The 20,187-nt window shown below is 38.2% G+C and overlaps 1 protein-coding gene across 1 annotated transcript in view; it reads left to right on the forward strand.

Annotated features, from left to right (window-relative positions):
- The window catches only part of LOC124873099 (synaptic vesicle glycoprotein 2C-like), a 106,674-nt gene that overhangs the window by 62,392 nt on the left and 24,095 nt on the right, over positions 1-20,187 (forward strand). Inside the window, exons 4-8 of the mRNA XM_047373622.1 lie at positions 2,189-2,340; positions 10,649-10,782; positions 13,361-13,450; positions 13,534-13,644; positions 13,737-13,825. Of these exons, the coding sequence (XP_047229578.1) occupies positions 2,189-2,340; positions 10,649-10,782; positions 13,361-13,450; positions 13,534-13,644; positions 13,737-13,825 (576 nt within the window). The remainder of the gene's footprint in view (positions 1-2,188; positions 2,341-10,648; positions 10,783-13,360; positions 13,451-13,533; positions 13,645-13,736; positions 13,826-20,187) is intronic.

A 20,187-nucleotide genomic window follows, 5' to 3' on the forward strand; every position in this document is an offset into this window, starting at 1 on the left:
ACATATTTATGCAGCCCCAATCACTGTAATACCCTTAAATAAAATTCAGTGCAACCAATTGCAGACAGAAGTCACATAATTAGTAACTAGAGTCCACCTATGTGTAATTTAATCACAGTATAAATCCAACTGTTCTGTTAAGGCCTCATAGAGAGCAAACATCATCACGGACAACAAGGACACCGCAGACAGGTCAAGGAGAAAGTTGCAAAGAAGTTTAAAGCAGGAATAGGATATTAAACAATTTCCAAAGCTTTGGGCAACTCACAGAACACTTTTGAATCTGTCATCTGAAAATGGGTAGGGTATGGTACAACTGCAAACCTACCAATACATTACCATAAACAGACACACATGGCAAGAAAAGCCCATAGTCCCTTAGTAACTCTTTAGGAGATGCAAAGATCCACAAGTTATCTGGAAGAATCTGTTTACAGGACAACTGTTAGTTGTCAGTTCACAAATCTGGCCTTTATGGAAAAGTAAGAAGAAAACAGTTAATGAAAAAAGTCCCATTTCTGTCCTAATCTGCCCATGTTTGGGGTTTTGAGTTTATGTTCTGTTTACTTTCTCTGCGCTTCCATGTTTTTTCACTTGCTTTATTTCAGTTCATTCAGGTTTATTAGTTTCATTCTGGTGTTTACTTGTTTTGGTTTCTATTTCCTTATAGATCTGTTCCTGACTGTTTATGTTCTTTTGGCTATCTCATTGTTAATTTATTTCAGTTAACTGAGATGTTTTTGGTTACCGCTCTGCACTCCATGCTCATCTGTGTTAATAAGTCACTCTCCCTCATTTCGCTCAGTCCATCTTCCACAAGCCCCTTCTCATTCCCTTCTTATTTACTCCCTTGGTTCATTGGTTCACTCTCTTCCCTTCCTCAGTATTCAGACTCACTGGTTTTCTGTTATCATCACTGGTTTGTCCTGTTAGTTCCCTGCCCCATGTTGCTGTTGTTTTCCTGTTTACGTCTGCCTACTTGCCTCTGCTCCCTGCTGTAAGTTCTCAGTTCAGTGATTATTAAATATTCAACTCACCTTCTGGCTCCGGGCTTCTGTTTGCAAGTTGGTCCTACAAAACCCTGACAAAATATGACATTTTCTAGATTGCCACAACCCGCAAGCATGTGTTACTATAATCAGATTTTGGGTTACAATCAAAACTCTGTGTGGTTGGCAACTAACACTTCACATTAACCACTTTATTCATTGTTCTGTTTTTTTATTTACAAATTACCATCCAAATTCAAGGCACATAGAAAAACAATATTCAGACCAAATCATAATAAGTCACCTCTTTATCTGTAATATTTAACCATGTGCAGTTCAACTCTATGGTATAACACGTATCTAGTCCAGAATCCCATACAGATAGATGATCCCATCTACACCTGATCACAACAAAGGGTTATGTTATACATCCAAAAACAATAATTAATTTAAATTAGTGGTCATTTCAACCACCAACTTGAAATTTAGTATTTTTCAGAAAATCCTCCAAATAACTTAAGCCTTTTTTGTGTAGCTCACGGGGGCTAATGTTGAATAAATATGCACTTCACACTTTCAAGATTTTCTTTGGAAACAGTTTTAGAAGTTTTACAACATTCTTTTCCACTTCCCAATTGAGTACTTCTTTGTAATGGTCTACTACAAAAAACAGGGTTGCAAATCTGATTGCAAATCTTTATGCTAGTGTAGAAACCTACTCTCTACTGACTTAATTTAGTTATTAGGAAGTTAAATTTTTTTATGCTTTGTCAAACAGTAAAGTGAGTGAGTTCAGACCTGGCAGATAAGGCACAATAAAATCAGAATGGTGGAATGACCTACTCAGCGTTACCAAAACAGAAGCATCCCTTTCTATCTTCCAGAACATCTTGAAGGTCCAGCTCTTTAGAGAGCATCTCCTACCCTTGCACCTACACTGTACTTCCCTACCACATCTACTATCTCTTTCTACACTTCCCTCTATGCCTGCACTCTACTGTTACACTGTGACAGAACCTGACTAGTTGTCTTTCTTCCATATATCCTCATTCATAAGTGGCTGTGAATAAAAGTGTCTGACAAATGCATAGACATAAACATTTTTGTTGGTTGGTTTTTTAGTGTACACATTAAAAGGAGACAAATGAATGTTGACATCTCAAACATGCACAGCTGATGGCTATAAACTGAATTTACAGGATCGGTGGGGCGGTGCCGATAGTGTTCTCGTACTTTGCAGAGGTCTTGGCCAGGGAGAAGAGAGGAGAGCACCTGAGCTGGCTCTGCATGTTCTGGATGATCGGAGGAATTTACGCCTCAGCCATGGCCTGGGCCATCATCCCACACTATGGTAAGTGTCAACGCTCTCTTACAGCATACTTGATGTACCACTATTTTTGAAGTGTAATTTTTATGCGTACAACAAATTTACTTTTGCTTTTATAGTAATTATTTCCTCAAATCTTTATGTAAGTCAAATTTGAAAAACGTTCAACTGTGGGGGCTTGCCAGGGGTTGTCAACATTATAAAATCCATTACAGTAAACAATTTTGAGGGGTGGAGGTAAAACTGTGGATGACGTTTTATAGATTTGCAAATGTGTGGAATACCTTGAGCAAGACAAGACTGCATTAGCAAAGACAAAAAAGACAGCTTTGAGCTACCGGGAGAACCTGGACTACATATTGGACAAGAGAGACTGTGTGGTTAGATCCTGCAGGAATTATTTAGCACATAATGAAATATTAATGATGTTCCTAATGACTAGGATACACAAAAATAGTTAAGTGGATTGTAATGTCAGTGTGAAGTCCATACATCACTCTATGACAGGTAATATGTGGAAGGCATTGCTTATAATTTTCCATTTGCAGAGAATGTTTAAAAAGCAGGGAGCCTTCAGGGAACAGATAGCTGGTGTCTGTGTAGGTGGAGGCTCTGAAACAGCAGCATCAGAAAAATAATCAACACATCAGACATGCAATATACAGCGCCTGGTAAAAATATTCATATACCTTGACCTATTTAACTAATAATAACTAAAAATCCATGTTTTTCAAAATTCAGCCCCCTCAATTAAACCAACCTTCTTCACAATTACAGCTGCAGGTCTTCTATGGTATGTCTCTTCTAGCTATACACATCTGGAGACTAAAATCTTTGCCAATTCTTTGCAACATAGTTCTTTGATGGACCAATCCTACCATTACTAAGAATATATGCAGAAATAAATAAGTGACTCAATAAAATAATTACTGAGCCAAAAAGAAGCTATGGTGCAGTTGGTAGCACTGTTGCCTTGCAGCAAGAAGATCCTGGGTTCAATTCCCAACCGGGGGTCTTTCTGCATGGAGTTTGCATGTTCTCCCTGTGCATGCGTGGGTTCTCACCGGGTACTCCGGCTTCCTCCCACAGTCCAAAGACATGCCTGTTAGGTTAATTGGTCTCTCTAAATTGCCCTTAGGTGTATGAATGAGTGTGTGCATGGTTGTTTGTGTGTTGCCCTGCGATGGACTGGCGACCTGTCCCCCGCCTCTCGCCCATAGACTGCTGGAGATAGGCACCAGCTCCCCCGTGACCCACTATGGAATAAGTGGTAGAAAATGACTGACTGACTGACATATAAATTAGAGTGCCATTAAATGCAACAAAATAATAAAAAGAAGCTATTTATTCAATGAATGACCAACTGATCAGATCTAAATATGCATTTCTGTTAATCTTTAACTATTGTAATTTATTTCTTTGCTGTTAATTTTCAATCTTACATTTTTAACTCTATATTTTTCCTTTGTTTATTTAATAATTGATTTTTTTTTTCGCAGTTTTATTTCAAAATAAAAGCATGCCTCAGTGACAAAATGCATTCCCAATTTAACCAAGATATTTCAAGAACTTCATTGTTAAATTTCCATTTCCAAATATTTCTAATTATACTTCTTAAAAATATTAAGCTGTAGATTTTTCAGAAATAAACCCTGGTAAATATGGCAAATATTAATCACCATACTAACAATATTTGTAAAGTAAAGTGTCATTGAAGGATGATTTCTGTCCTGATTAAGAGTTTGGTTTCTCTAGATGTCACATAATGTTTTAGTCATATTTTATGTGGGATTTTAAAATGAAAACCTAATAAAGATGTCTTTTTTTAATTTTATAGTTTCTTGAGAAGCTATATCTCAAAGTACAACTGAAACTTAAACTTGGGAATCTGAGCATCTTGCAGGTCTTGCAGATTTTGACAGCAGATCTGATTACATTTTCATTGACATAGATGTTCTACTTATGAACCGTAGCAGGAATCGCTGTCTGGCAGACATTCTATTTTTAAGCTGATGATTAGTATGTATGTATAGGTTATATCAGAATATTCCAGGGATGTAATTTTGAATTTCCACATTAGATATTAATGAAATGACATATAGAGATGATGTAGCTTAATTTAACAAAGCTACAATTTTCTTTTAATTGCATTATGAATCCACTAGAAGATTAGGAGATATTGCCATATTAGTATTGCTTTAATTCTGAATTTTAACATTAGAGCGGAATCAGCTTGGGACATCAGACAAATTAATTTTTAAAGAATTATAGATATGCTGAGGTATACATACATTTCTATGTTTTAAGGGGCTTTCTTTTAAAATTCCACATCAGATGTAGTAGAAACGTATTAAGTGACATCTATAAAAACTGAACTGTTAATCGGGATAAAAATCATCCTTTAAAAAGATTAACTAGCAACAACATGAACGTAGTTAGCCGCTGCTGCTAGAAGCTACTTTTCAGAACTAGGCAGCCATAATGAGACTCAGCAGCTACTTCCTAGAGGCTTGACTTCAGTCAACAGGAGAGAAGCTGAGGCGGTGACGCTGCTCCAAAGACCCTCCCCTCTGTCTCTGTTCTGCCCCCTTTATTTTTACATTTCTAGCAGCGTATTGAGGAGCAAAAGACGATACAGAAAGCAAGGAATGTAAAAAGAAAGACAAGTGTAATAGCAAAGAGAGAAGTTACAATAGTTAAAGATTAACATAGAAATATATTTTGATATCTCATCAATTAATTAATTATATAATAAATATCTTATTTAAATTATTTTTGTTACATTTAATTGTAATTTAATTTATATGTGTAGCAACTTTTTGGCCCAGTAAATATTTTATTGAGTCATTTATTTATTTCTGCATGTATTCTTCATTAACGCGGGATTTGTGCTCCATATCCTTCAAGCTCTGTTGAATTGGATGGCGAGTGTCTGGACAAGTCTTACCACAAATCTGTAATTGGAATTAGGTATAGACTTTGACTGAGCCATTCTAACACATGAACATCCTTTTATCTAAACCATTTCATTGTACCTTTGGCTGTATGTTTGGGTTTGCTGTCCTGCTGGAAGATAACCCTCTGCTCCAGTCTCTACCTGGTATTCTTCCAGCTCCATCCATCTTTCCATCAACTTTTATGTCCCTGCCAAAGAAAAGCCTCCCCAGAGCATGATGCTGCCAACTCCGAAGACACACCTTACTTTTCTGATTACTATCTGTAAAACATTTTGAAAACCATCTATGATTTTTCTTCCACTACAAAATTATTTACTACCTATATACGTATTGATGAACACAAATGCACACCACACTTTTCTGATTCACACATGCAATCCTTAAAAAATACTTTGAGGTTTGCAATTTTATTGTAGGAAAATGTGAAAAGATGACATGTATTTAGGGCATTGTACATTCATTATGGTTAACCATTGTAAATTAAGGGTAAAACATTTGTAAAACACAAAGTTGTCATTCAGGTACTATAAAATCTTCAATTACAGGAAAGTCTTTAATGTTGTTTACATGTAATCAATGTTTGATATGTTAATTTAACAGACATTTATGAAGCAGAACAAAAAATATCTTTTAATTTATTGGGTGTTGTGCTGCGGGGTTACGGATGAAGTGTGTATCAGATGATCATAGCAAAACGACCAAAATAAAATCAGTCTGGTACGGAGGGGTAAAAATCAGGCAAAGGAGCACATAAAAAGATTAGGAGGATGAGGGGGGATGAGAGCTATAGGGTGTGCCTGATTTATGTGGCCTTTGTCAGAGACAATCGAAAGGTGAGAGTTTACTGCAGAGAACGGAAGGGAGGTAGAGAGAAAACAAAAGGGGGAGAGAGAGTATAAAATGAGAAGAAGGAAAAGTGATGCAAGGAGAGTAGTCTTTTTCTGTTTTCAGGGCTGTGTTGGCAGGATATAATAAACTCTGCTCTAGGACCCTATCCAACAGGACACTGACTCTGCTGGGACTGTTACATGGAAGTGCGACTCTACAGATGAAATGACACCACTTTGATTAAGTAGCTTTAGTGAGTAGTGTTGTTAAGTAAAAATGTCTCAGAGAGTTTAACCTCTTTTTTGGGCCTTGCCAGCCCCTGAAGACAATGATACATAAAGAGAAAGAACAAACGTCAGCTCAATGAGTACACATTTTCCAATACTATCACACGTCCATTTGAACCCATGTTGGTAATGTTTTTTGTACTTGGTTTGACAACTGACAATTTTAAGGAACTTTCTGAAGTTTACTCAAACTGCTCAGATTTCAAAGAATAATACCTACCAGCATGAGGTCGTATAATCCAATTCATTTCATTTGGTCACAAGGTTTGGTCACAATGTCAGAAAAGTCAGTGGATTCAATTTAGCTGTATATTATGATCTGCAAATTTGATATTTACCTCTTATCCTGAGATAAGAGCTTAAACCTAAAAGAGAGAGAATTAAACTTATATCATGGTTAGACTCATCTGTCCAAGAAACAATATTCCAGAATTCCTGTTCTTTATCTACATTCACTCTGGCAAACTTCATTCTCATGTTCCTGTGCACAGATGCACAGGAAGATGATATGTTTATTTTAGCTAAAACTATTTAACCAGCCGTATAGGCTTCATTTTAAAGCACAAAAAACATTATTTGAGTGAGTGACAGTGGCAATGCCTGCAGCAGCTCCTGATGGAGGTCAATTGATCAGACGGCAGTGTTTTAACACATTCTTCCTCTTAGATGCAGTGACGTGTGGGTAATAGGTTCCGCCGCAGTGCTCTCTGCATTGACTGGTAGACAAAGGCCAGAGAGTGTGTGAGTATGTATGAGAGAGAGAAAGAGAGAGAGAGAACCATTTTGTCTTTTTTTTTTTTTTTCTTTAAGATGTTGAAGATCTGACACAGAAAACAAAGAACAGACAAATTTCATAAAGCAAAACACAGCCAGCATTACATGTTTTGTGTTAAGGGTTGGTTTTGTCTGACTTTCCTCTGATGAACACTGCCCGGCTTAGAAATTAATCTCATAACATGAACAATGGCCAAGAACAATGTGTGTGTGTGTGTGTGTGTGTCTGTGTGTGTGTCAAATGTGTTTTAGCTGCGCTCGCTTCCTGTAGAGTCGGAACATAAATCTTGCTGAGTTTCTGAATCAGTCAGCCATTCCCTCCAGTCCATTATAGCTATAATACTCCTAATGAGGTTTGTACTCGAACAAGCCATACAGGTCACACATACACATTGAAATATTTCAGTTATATTACTAACATATTTCTCTGCTGCAGCTCTTTTGGAACTGTCCAAGTAGATTAGATTCAGACAGAGTTATTTTTAAGCAAGTCTGGTTCCATTGGAGGTCACTTTAGAAGGTACTTGGTCCTTTCTGTTGGCACCTTCTGATCTTGGCTTGCTCAGGGAGTGATTTTAAGTAAGCATTTATGTGAGTCCACATCAAGTGACCTGGCATTATTTAAGGATAGATATAGTGAATTGATATTTTTACATCAAGGTTATACTAAGCATGTGAACATGGGCATAGGTCTTAAATTGATTGCATAGAATTTTGATTGTGATGAACTGGACCGAAACTGTTATGCATTTTCTTTTTCTTCATAAAGAAGGTAGGAAAAACAGCACCCTGAAACAGAACTTGATAACTTCTAATATGTTTCCTGATTGGCTTTATACATGTTCATTTGCTCCAGAAAAGTCTGTTTATTTGAGGTTCCGTTCATTATGATGCAAGGTTTGTTTTACGGTTTTCAATGACAGTAAGGATAACTGTAGAGGATGCAGCCAACTGAGAGGGCTGAGTCGATGAGGATACACAGGATAAGATGTGCTTGAAGATGGAGGATGGGCATTGAAGCCGGCAGCCGGGCAACAAAACAACTACACCACTGCTTTTTTTCTTGCTAAAGTTTGTCTATTGGATAACAGGATGGATTATTTATTACGGCAAGCACACACTCTTGCTGTCTGTTACTTGCCGGCAAGTAGGAGACTGCTGTGTTTTTGACTGGCTAAAGAGCAGCAGCCACAAATCCCACTAGAAGTACTGGAAATAGTGACTGGACATACCTGACCACCTGACGTCCTGTTTTTGAAAGGTCTGCTTAGAAACCAATGTCAATAGGCTTGAGTTAAACTTAGCACAGTAAAGGAAGTAGTAGAAGCAACTTCAACCCTTTGGTCAGTGCGTATACAGTGAGTATACGTATACTCCAATTAGCTAATTACATGAACAATTTTTCATTACGTTGTTATAAATACATCTTAAGAAGTTTTAGTCTTATTTTAACTCTTTGATTTATTTTAACTAACTTATTTTAACTCTTTGTTTTAGTATTAAATGGTAAATGGACTGAATTTATATAGCACCTTTCCAGTCATGAATGAAAAAACTTTAAAAGTCCAACTTCTAACTCCTAGCTGATTTCAGATCAGCCGGACAAAACATGCATCCGTGCTCCACGATTTAGCACACTTGCACAGCAAATCAAAACAGCTCAGCATAAAACACTTCAATCAGTATTGCATGCAACAAGTTGATACCTTAGATTAACTACTGGTAATTCTAAATTACCTTAACTATGCCTTATCCTGCCCAGACTTCTAAACGCACCTATTCGATTTAATATAAAAATAACAAATTTACTTTGACGATGATTTATTCCCTCCATCGGTTGAGGATGGGTCAGGTCTGAAGAAAAACGAGAAGGGGGGATCACGCATCAATGATCAACCCAAAAAAAACAATAAACTTCTCACCCATCCAAAACGGGGAAAATATGAAGAACCGTGCAGTCGACTGAATCAACAAGGAGGAAACTCATCTCCTTGGAAATAAAACCTCTGTGGGTTTTCGATTGGTATATGAATCTTCTGACCTTCTTGTATCAGACAGATTTCCAGCTTTCAACCTCTTCCGTGAATGGCCGTGTGGAGGAGAAGTTTGCCTGCGAGCTTTTGTTTCTCCTGGTATGCGCCTCCGTTGCATCATCCTGTGAGATGCTGGAAATGGGAACAAAAGTTTATTTTCCGCGGGTTTTATAAACGTCAGAGCTGCAACGTTTGTTGAGTTGCGCATGTCAAACAGCGCTGCCCAGCCTGTCTATTCCCCCAAAATTGATGACCCCAACACATGACTTCAATATGATCAATTCTATTGAAAGCTAACACATGTCTTATGTACAGAACTTACGAGACATTAAGGTGCTTCTCTTAACTCGCTGAATGCAAGTCAAATTCTCTAAAGTTCACTGCCTGTTTTCATGAGAGTTTCCATGCTGAAGTCATTTAAAAAGATGCTTGAAATGTTTTGTATTTGTTTAAAGAAAGTTCACACATTGATATCTTAGGTGTAACCTGGGTGTCATGGTAACATAATATTTCTATACTTTAAAAATTAACCAGTTTAAGGTAAATACATCACTTCATGTTTAATTTTTGTATAATAGATATTTCTATGCCATTTACATTGATATGGGTATAGATAACAGATTAAAATAGAAAAAAAGGTTTGTGTTGCTGTTTCGAAGGCTTTAGTCCTCGAGGCGGGCTATCGCAGGATCACATCCTGGCCTGTCAACGTTTACTGCATACCCTTCCCTTGCTCTTTCCACCCTATTTCCATTTACTTTACTTTTGAAAAAATTGTAAATGTAAAGGTCACTAGTGCCTAAAAAAATACCTTTAAAAAATAGAAAAAAAGCTCAGCTCATGATTTATTTCCCTGTTTAAACTGTATATATCTCGCTATATACTCTATTTGTGACAAATACATTTAGGTTTTAGCTTGTGTTCTTACTGTGCACAGTAATCCTAATTTTTCCACTCTACTGACCCTCCATCTTCAACGAATTTGTTATGCAGAATTACAAAACAACATCTTAGAGGACACCTCAAAATAACTAGATGTATAGTCAAAAAACAAACATGAAACAAACACATCTGAAGGCACTGGATAAAAGTCTCTACTGTATTTAGGAGTTACGTACAGCATGATAAACTGAACATGTCAACTAAATACTTCCAAAACTAAGAATGACAGATTGATACAGGATCTATTCAAACAGAGGAGAACCAAGAAAAAACATTATCTAAATATGCTGAAGGTCTGCTTAGAAACATTGCTAACTTAAAGGTTAATTAATTTGTGGCAGAAAAATGTGGCTCTATCCAGAATGTATCATAACATTTGCAACATGTAAAGATTTAAAACAAAAAGGTCACATTTTATTTTAGTGTTTGTTTCTTTTGTTTGTGACTTTCATATTTTACATGTTTTTCTGAAATGGCAATAATGCTTATCCATGTGACTGTCTGTGTGCAGGGTGGAGCTTCAGCATGGGATCAGCCTACCAGTTCCACAGCTGGAGAGTGTTTGTGGTGGTCTGTGCGCTGCCTTGTGTCTCTGCAGTGGTAGCTCTCACTTTTATGCCTGAGAGCCCCCGCTTCTTCCTGGAGGTAAAACTAGCACAATATTGCTCTAGTAGCAGCACTGACATTTTGTCTTATAGGATGGAGTCAACGAGTTTCTATGTGTTCGTTTTAGCAACAATAAATCTTGTGAAAAGGCCAAACACAATGAACCAATGCTACTGATGGATACTGTCTACTTATCCTTGGCCTCTTTCAGTTTTGTCTTCTAAGGAGCTTAATTTTTTTCTTTACCTTAACTAAAGTTAAGGCAAAATCATTGGTCCAAATAGAAAAAATACATAGTAGGTAAAGAGAAGAACTGGTTGTGAGTTGCCAAAACTAAAGTGAAACAAAAAACTGGGAGATTTGTAATCAGCCAAGAAACTGCAACTGTGATCTAGGGGTACAGAAGAAGACCAGGGCCCATATTCACAAAGATTCTCAGAGCGTTCCTATCTTAGCCTAAAGATTCTTGGCAAGGACTCTTGGCTTAAGAGTGATTCTGTTTGAATGTAGCTTATTTACATGCTCATCATCATTTTGATTTGCTTATTATGTTTACTCACCATGTTGGTCGTTTTGAAATTGCATCTATGTCATTTAATTAATTTCATATTAATATGAAAATTCTGCATTTTACTGTGATCTCCTTCTTGTATAATGAGGTATAGTTTGGTAAAATGACCAAAACAAAACAGAGAAAACCGAACTGAACAGAGGAACAGAGCCTGCTGTTGGAGGAGAAAAGAGTGTTGAAAGGTAGATTTGATCCTGGAATCACGGTGGGAACAAACAGGCATCCCTGAGCAGATCATTGCATTGTTCCCTCTGCTTTCAGCACCAGCCTGGAATGTGAGTAGCTTTGGTACCTGCTGCAGTCAGAAGCTAGGGAGGAGATGGCAGCACACCAGAGAACTTCTCCACAGACAAGGAGGGCTGTAGATGATCATTTAGGCTTAGGCTGCTGACATCATCATGTAAAAATGTATTCTCGTCCATCCCATTTTGTATAATTAATCTGTGAAATGGGATGAACTGAATTCCTTCAAATATATGTTCCAGGTATTCAATTCCTTTACTCCTCCAATCAAGTCTTTCACATTATTTTTTTGTAGGATGTCAGGGTTGTTCAAGATGGGTGTGTGTCTGCATGAGATTAGTGAAGGTCCTGTAATTTTTAGATATTCCCATCATGCTCTCAGAGAGGTGCTGATATTGAGGCTTTTAAAGCATACTTGTTTTATATTTGAGCTAATAAATGGTAGATCTAAAATCTTAGTATTATTGCATAATGTCTGTTCTACGTCTAGCCAGGGTTCAGCTAAAGGACTGTGTTTGAACCATTTTGAGATATATTGTTGGCTAAGAAGTAATGATGAAAATTAGGCAGATCTAGTCCTCCTTTATCTTTGGTCTTTTGCAGCGTTTTTAAGCTAATACGCGGGTTTATCTTTCCAAAGAGATTTAGTGATGGAGGAGTCCAGAGATCTAAACCAGTCAGATGATGGTTTATTTGGGATCATTGAGAATAAGTAATTGATTTTTGGCAAGAGCATCAATTTTATTGAAGCAACCCTGGCCATGAGTGATATGGGTAGAGATTTCCATCTAGTAAGATCATCTTCCACTTTTTTTAAAAGCGGGATGTGGTTTAGTTTTGTTAAGTCTGCCAATCTAGGAGAAACATTAATACCCAAGTATGTAATATTCCCTGACTGTAGTTGTGTATTAAAGGAATTGTGGAAAGAACAGTTAATTGGAAGAACTGTTGATTTCAACCAATTTATAGAATAATACGAAATTCTTGAGAAAGATTTTATCAATCCAATTACCTGACAGAGGTTTGCGAATGCTGGAGAAAGACTAATACATCATCTACAATTTTTATTGTTTCTATTATTTATTTATCTATCCTTTCAAATATTACTTTACTAGAGGTGCACCTTTAATCTGTCCTGCCACTGAAACTATTTAATTTCCCCTACAGGGATGATAGGGTTAATCTTATTTCTATATTAATAATTGTATGATTGTTATAGAAGTTTATGTGCTCATTTATTCGACTGTTTAGGGGGTGTATCCCTGTGCGGATGAGCCGGTAGAGTTTTATTAATTCACTATTGTTCATTGTACAGAGAATATTTCTCCTTTCTCTCTATCTTTCCACCATGTTCTCTGCTTAAGACACTCTTAGGCTCACTAAAAGTCCTCCTCACTACTCTTAACATTTCCTCACGTGAAATACTTTGTGGATAACTTTGATCGAACCGAGGGAAAATTCTAAGAAAAAAGATTTTTCTTAGAGTGACATTAATTTTAGTCTTAGGATTCATTGTGAATACGGGTACTGAACTACAGGCCCTGTCCTTATACTTATACTGCACTGTGATCGAAGAGAAAGTGCACTTCAGCTGTAACATGTAACTGTAACAAATAAATAAATAAATAAAAGCAAATCTGAGCAATATTAGCTGTGCATATTTTGTTTCTGCTATTAAACCTGCGTTTTAACAAGACATACCTAAGAAAATGTATAAATGAGATACTGCACAGAGGTCACTGTTAAATACTGGGATTCTTATGAATTTATGTGTTTAACTTGTTAAATGTGTCTGTCTCCCAGACAGGTAAACACGATGAGGCCTGGATGGTTCTCAAACACATCCATGACACCAACATGCGTGCCCGAGGAGAGCCTGAGAGAGTCTTCACCGTGAGTACACTCACCGTCCCCCCTGCGCTTGATATCTGATGCAGTGCCATCAGCTGTTAAAAGATCGGTGTCTCCCCCTGCAGGTGAACAGGATAAAAATCCCCAAACAGCTGGACGAGCTGGTGGAAATGCAAATTGAGTCAGCCAACCCTGTGCTCAAAGTCCTCTTTAAGATCAAGGCTGAGCTCAGAGGAGTATGCGGCTGTCTCACTTGATCTGTACTTAATTGTTTCACTGTGGACCTTAAGGATGTCAATGCTCTAAACATATTCTTTTTACCTAACAGATCTGGTTGACTTTTATGAGATGTTTCAACTACCCAGTGAAAGACAACACCATGAAATTGGCAACTGTCTGGTTTACTTTGTCATTTGGGTAAGAAATTATCTGCGTTCTCCTCCGGTTTTTCTTTTACATTCTCTGTGTAATTATAGTTTTGATCATTTTTAATGATGCTATCTATGGCCCCGGGTTAATACTTAGCTGAGTCATCACTACTTCCCAGCTTTTTAACAGTTTGTGGGAAAAACAGTGTTTTAAGGTAGTGAGTGTACCACTCATGCCCTGACCATGGATGCTGATAAGTAATCGTATATAGAATTTCCCGTTTTTTTATCTCACACAGTTTTTGTCTGTTTATCCAGATGCACTTTTTTCCTAAATCCCAAGAAGGCACCATAACTGTGTCTCAACACATTAAGCAATCATATAAAATCACCTTTAAATATCTGTAGGCCGTAATTCCTTGTTTGTATGCATTATGTTCCCTCATCAGTCTTTATCTTGCTTTTTTTGCAGCCAATGGCAGTTTTTATATTCAATTCAATTCAGTTTATTTATATAGCGCCAATTCACAACACATGTCGTCTCAAGGCACTTCACAACAGTCAGGTACATACATTACAATTAATCCTAACCATTGAACAGTGCAGTCAGAGTTAGTTATTTATTCAAATTGGATAAAAAGTTTTTCTATCTAAGGAAACCCAGCAGATTGCATCCAGTCAGTGACTTGCAGCATTCCCTCCTCCTGGATGAGCATGTAGAGACAGTGGACAGTCACTGGCGTTGACTTTGCAGCAATCCCTCATACTGAGCATGCATGTAGCGACAGTGGAGAGAAAAAACTCCCTTTTAACAGGAAGAAACCTCCAGCAGAACCAGGCTCAGTGTGAGCGGCCATCTGCCACGACCGACTGGGGGTTTGAGAGAACAGAGCAGAGACACAAAGAGAACAAAGAAGCACTGATCCAGGAGTACTTTCTATGGGAAGGAAAAGTAAATGTTAGTGGATGTAGCTCCTTTAGTCGTTTCATCTAGAAAGAAAGAACAGATAAACTTTGAGCCAGTCTTCAGGATAGAGTCTGAAAGAGAGCACATATAATTAGTTACAGTAAAGGCTCCGTCAATTGCTATATCTAGGAGAGAGAAAGGATTAAACACTGAAAGACAGGGCCAAGTGGATCATCTGTAGAAGGTGAGCATTAAGTTGTTGCCAGCAGAAGCTTGGACGATGCCCCTCTCCAGAAAGGTGTCACAGGTAGACACAGAGTCAGGCCAGGTGTAGCTTCTAGGAAGAGAAAAGTGAGAGAACATGAAGTTAAAAACTGAAATAACAGCAAATAATGCAAAATTGGAGAGTAGTGTGAGAATGTAGCAAAGAGGATGAAAGTGGTCATTATGTCCTCCAGCAGCCTAAGGCTATAGCAGCATAACTACAGAGATAGTTTCAGTTTCAGTTTATTTATTTATATAGCGCTTATTTACAACAATGTCGTCTCAAGGCACCCCACAAAGGGTCCGGAATGGCGTGGGGCCGCGGGGGAGACCAGACCAAACCACCAGGTGCCAAAACGGGCCATGTGTAGGGGCACTAAGTAAAATAATAAACTGATAAAGTTTGTCCATCTAGAGCCCATTGATGGCCATTGCTATACTAAAAACCACAAGGATTGGGATACCTCTCTCCGTCTGATTGACCATAACCATTGGAAAAGAGAGGGGGTCATACAGGTAGCAGAGATAGAAGGTGTGTTTGCACCTCAACCATAACTGAGCCGGTTTAGGCTAAACCTGACTCCCCCTTACTCCAACCAACAGGGAGGGAAGAAGATGGAGGTACAAATTAAGGAAGATAGCTCAGGGTAACCTAAGCCACTCTAACTATAAGCTTTATCAAAACGGAAAGTTTTAAGCCTAGCCTTAAAAGTAGACAGGGTGTCTGCCTCACAGATCAAAACCGGGAACTGGTTCCCCAGGTGGGGAGCCTGATAACTAAAGGATCTGCCTCCCATTCTACTTCTAGATACTCTAGGAACCACCAGTAAACCTGCAGTCTGAGAACGAAGTGCTCTGTTAGGAACATATGGAACATAAACTGTTTAGAGTTTTACCTTCAGGCCGCCGCTACAGAGCACTGTTTACTAAAACCAGCCGCCAGAAAGACAGTTTCTTCTCCCAGGCTGTTTCTCTGATGAACATTCAATAGAGTACAGAACAACAGCATACAGATGTTGCAAATGAACCTTTTCTATTAGATATGTGTATATTGTACATTGTAAATTGTAAATTTTTATATTCTGTAATGCAAAAACAGTACAAAAGAGCAAAGTGTACCGGAGTCAAATTCCTTGTTTGTATGCACGAACTTGGCAAGAAAGCTGATTCTGATTCTGAATCAGATATCTGATGTAGGATGGAGCTAGATCATTAAGGGCTTTATATGTGAGGAGGAGAATTTTAAATTCTATTCTAGATTTAACAGGGAGCCAATGAAGGGAAGCTAAAATAGCAGAAATATGATCTATCTTTTTAATTTTCATCAGAACTCTTGCTGCAGCATTTTGAATCAGCTGAAGGCTTTTAACTGCATTTTGTGGACATCCTGATAGTAAAGAATTACAGTAGTCCAGCCTTGAAGTAACACATGCATGGACTAGTTTTTCACTATCACTCCTGGACAGGATATTTCTAATTTTGGCAATGTTCCGGGGATGAAAGAAGGAAATCCTAGAAACCCGTTTAATATGTGACTTAAATGACATGTCCTGGTCAAAAATAACACCAAGGTTTTTTACGTTATTATCAGAGGTCAATTTAATGCCATCCAGGTTAAGTGATTGACTCAGCAGTTTCTTTTTTAAAGACTCCGGTCCAAAGACGACAACTTCTGTCTTGTCTGAATTTAGAAGCAGAAAATTTAAAGTCATCGAAGTTTTTATGTCTTCAAGACATGCTTGTACTCTATCTAACTGGTTGGGCTCATCAGGATTCATGGATAAGTAAAGCTGAGTATCATCAGCGTAACTGTGAAAATTTATTCTATGCTGCCTGATAATTTTACCTATTGAAAGCCTATATATAGTAAAGAGAATTGGCCCAAGTACTGAACCCTGTGGTACTCCACAATTAATCTTGGAGTTTAAAGATGATTTATCATTTACATGAACAAACTGGAATCTGTCAGACAAATAAGTGTTAAACCAGCCTAGCGCTGTTCCCCTGATCCCTACAGAATATTCCAGCCTTTTTAAGAGAATATTGTGATCGACTGTATCAAATGCAGCACTGCAATCTAAGAGGACAAGTACAGACACAAGTCCATTATCTGAGGCTAGAAGAATATAATTAGTGACTTTCAAAAGAGCTGTTTCAGTGCTATGATGAGCTCTGAAGCCTGACTGAAACTCTTCAAACAGGTCATTGCTGTGTAAATGCTCACACATTTGATTAGCAACTATTTTCTCAAGAATTTTAGATAAGAATGGAAGATTGGATATAGGTCTGTAATTTTTCAAGTCATCTCGATCAAGCAAAGGTTTCTTAAGTAAAGGTTTAATTACAGCTACCTTAAAAGCTTCTGGTACATATCCATTTACTAAGGATAGATTAATCATATCTAAAATGGGGCTGGTAATCAGAGGGAACACTTCCTTAAATAATTTGGTTGGGATTGGGTCTAACATACAAGTTGAAGGTTTAGATGAAGCTAATATTTCTGATAACTCAGGAAGCTTCACAGGATCAAAACAGTCCAAACACAGATCAAGTTCTGCAGTTATTTCCAATGTTGTCTCACTTGCTGAGGATGTAAATGCCACACCGGGTAAACCCTTCTTCTGCCATCTCCCACAGCCACTATTTTCTTCCCTTTGTGACTGCATCCATGATACAAACATTCACAGACATGGTCCCACTTTGTGAAGAAATAATTCCTACAAATTTACCAGTTGGTGGTAGCTAAAGGTAATCGCCAGCCACTCTAGCTAAAGGAGAATAAGACATGACAGAATGCCTTACACCTCATCCACTGTCAGTCGCACAGCGGGCACTTTGTGATTGATAGTAACCACACCCTGATCTCACTATTTTCAGCAGCAAGCAAAGTGTGCCAACTCCCCATTGGAAGTAATGTGTCCTCCCCTTTTGAATTTTGCCCTGGGAAACTACCTATATGGCCCATATGAAAAACTGCCACTGATAGCAGCTATGTTGCCATCTCAAACTTACAGGTCCTTCTCAAAATATTAGCATATTGTGATAAAGTTCATTATTTTCCATAATGTAATGATGAAAATTTAACATTCATATATTTTACATTCATTGCACACTAATTGAAATATTTCAGGTCTTTTATTGTCTTAATACGGATGATTTTGGCATACAGCTCATGAAAACCCAAAATTCCTATCTCACAAAATTAGCATATCATTAAAAGGGTCTCTAAACGAGCTATGAACCTAATCATCTGAATCAACGAGTTTACTCTAAACACCTGCAAAAGATTCCTGAGGCCTTTAAAACTCCCAGCCTGGTTCATCACTCAAAACCCCTATCATGGGTAAGACTGCCGACCTGACTGCTGTCCAGAAGGCCACTATTGACACCCTCAAGCAAGAGGGTAAGACACAGAAAGAAATTTCTGAATGAATAGGCTGTTCCCAGAGTGCTGTATCAAGGCACCTCAGTGGGAAGTCTGTGGCAGAAAATGCTGCACAACGAGAAGAGGTGACCGGACCCTGAGGAAGATTGTGGAGAAGGGCCGATTCCAGACCTTGGGGGACCTGCGGAAGCAGTGGACTGAGTCTGGAGTAGAAACATCCAGCGCCACCGTGCACAGGCATGTGCAGGAAATGGGCTACAGGTGCCGCATTCCCCAGGTCAAGCCACTTTTGAACCAGAAACAGCGGCAGAAACGCCTGACCTGGGCTACAGAGAAGCAGCACTGGACTGTTGCTCAGTGGTCAAAAGTACTTTTTTCGGATGAAAGCAAATTCTGCATGTCATTCGGAAATCAAGGTGCCAGAGTCTGGAGGAAGACTGGGGAGAAGGAAATGCCAAAATGCCAGAAGTCCAGTGTCAAGTACCCACAGTCAGTGATGGTCTGGGGTGCCGTGTCAGCTGCTGGTGTTGGTCCACTGTGTTTTATCAAGGGCAGGGTCAATGCAGGTAGCTATCAGGAGATTTTGGAGCACTTCATGCTTCCATCTGCTGAAAAGCTTTATGAAGATGAAGATTTCATTTTTCAGCACGACCTGGCACCTGTTCACAGTGCCAAAACCACTGGTAAATGGTTTACTGACCATGGTATCACTGTGCTCAATTGGCCTGCCAACTCTCCTGACCTGAACCCCATAGAGAATCTGTGGGATATTGTGAAGAAAACGTTGAGAGACTCAAGACCCAACACTCTGGATGAGCTAAAGGCTGCTATCGAAGCATCTTGGGCCTCCATAAGACCTCAACAGTGCCACAGGCTGATTGCCTCCATGCCACGCCGCATTGAAGCAGTCATTTCTGCAAAAGGATTCCCGACCAAGTATTGAGTGCATAACTGTACATGGTTATTTGAAGGTTGACGTTTTTTGTATTAAAAACAATTTTCTTTTATTGGTTGGATGAAATATGCTAATTTTGTGAGATAGGAATTGTTAGGTATTATTTAGTCAACTCAGAGGTAAGAACGATACAGTCATAGTTACTTGTGACAAGGGTAGCCCACTTTGCAGTGAAACTACAAAGTTTTGACACCCTATCTCTTTATTTATATACACAGTTCAACAGACAGTTCAGACAGGGTGTGTGTGTGTGAGACGGAAAGGAGGCTGGTTCACACAGAGATAACAATGATCTCACACACACAGGGAGGAAGGCATAGTGCAGGTGCCTTGCAACCCAAGGTTTTTACATGAGTGATAACAAGTCCTCACACCCATCCAACAGTCCCTCCTTTTATCACAAGTAAAAACATTTAATATAAAAACGAGTAAGAAAAATACTTTGTATGAGCGAAAACCCACGGACGGTAAACAGATTATATTTTGTGGGAAATACTCATACGGCCCCGCCGCCCTCGGCGACCATTAAAAGTTAAATGTTGATTAATACTTGAAATCATAAAAATAAAATAATGATACTTGAAATCATAAAAATAAAATAATGATACTTGAAATCATAAAAATAAAAGAATGATACTTGAAATCATAAAAATAAAAGAATAATACTTGAAATCATAAAAATAAAAGAATAATACTTGAAATCATAAAAATAAAAGAATTAAAAAATCTGCCCTGTTTATGTCATCATTGTACTTTTTCTCATTTCACTTAAGCAACAACTTCTTCCGATTTTCTGCTGTAAGGTCATTTTATGAAATACAATGTATGAGTACACTCAGGCTTTTGATGTGATTTATTTACAACATGTCATCATAATCGGCCCCTTCATTTTTGTGTATT

Source organism: Girardinichthys multiradiatus, chromosome 8, assembly GCF_021462225.1.
Source record: "Girardinichthys multiradiatus isolate DD_20200921_A chromosome 8, DD_fGirMul_XY1, whole genome shotgun sequence".
Lineage (NCBI taxonomy): Eukaryota > Metazoa > Chordata > Actinopteri > Cyprinodontiformes > Goodeidae > Girardinichthys > Girardinichthys multiradiatus.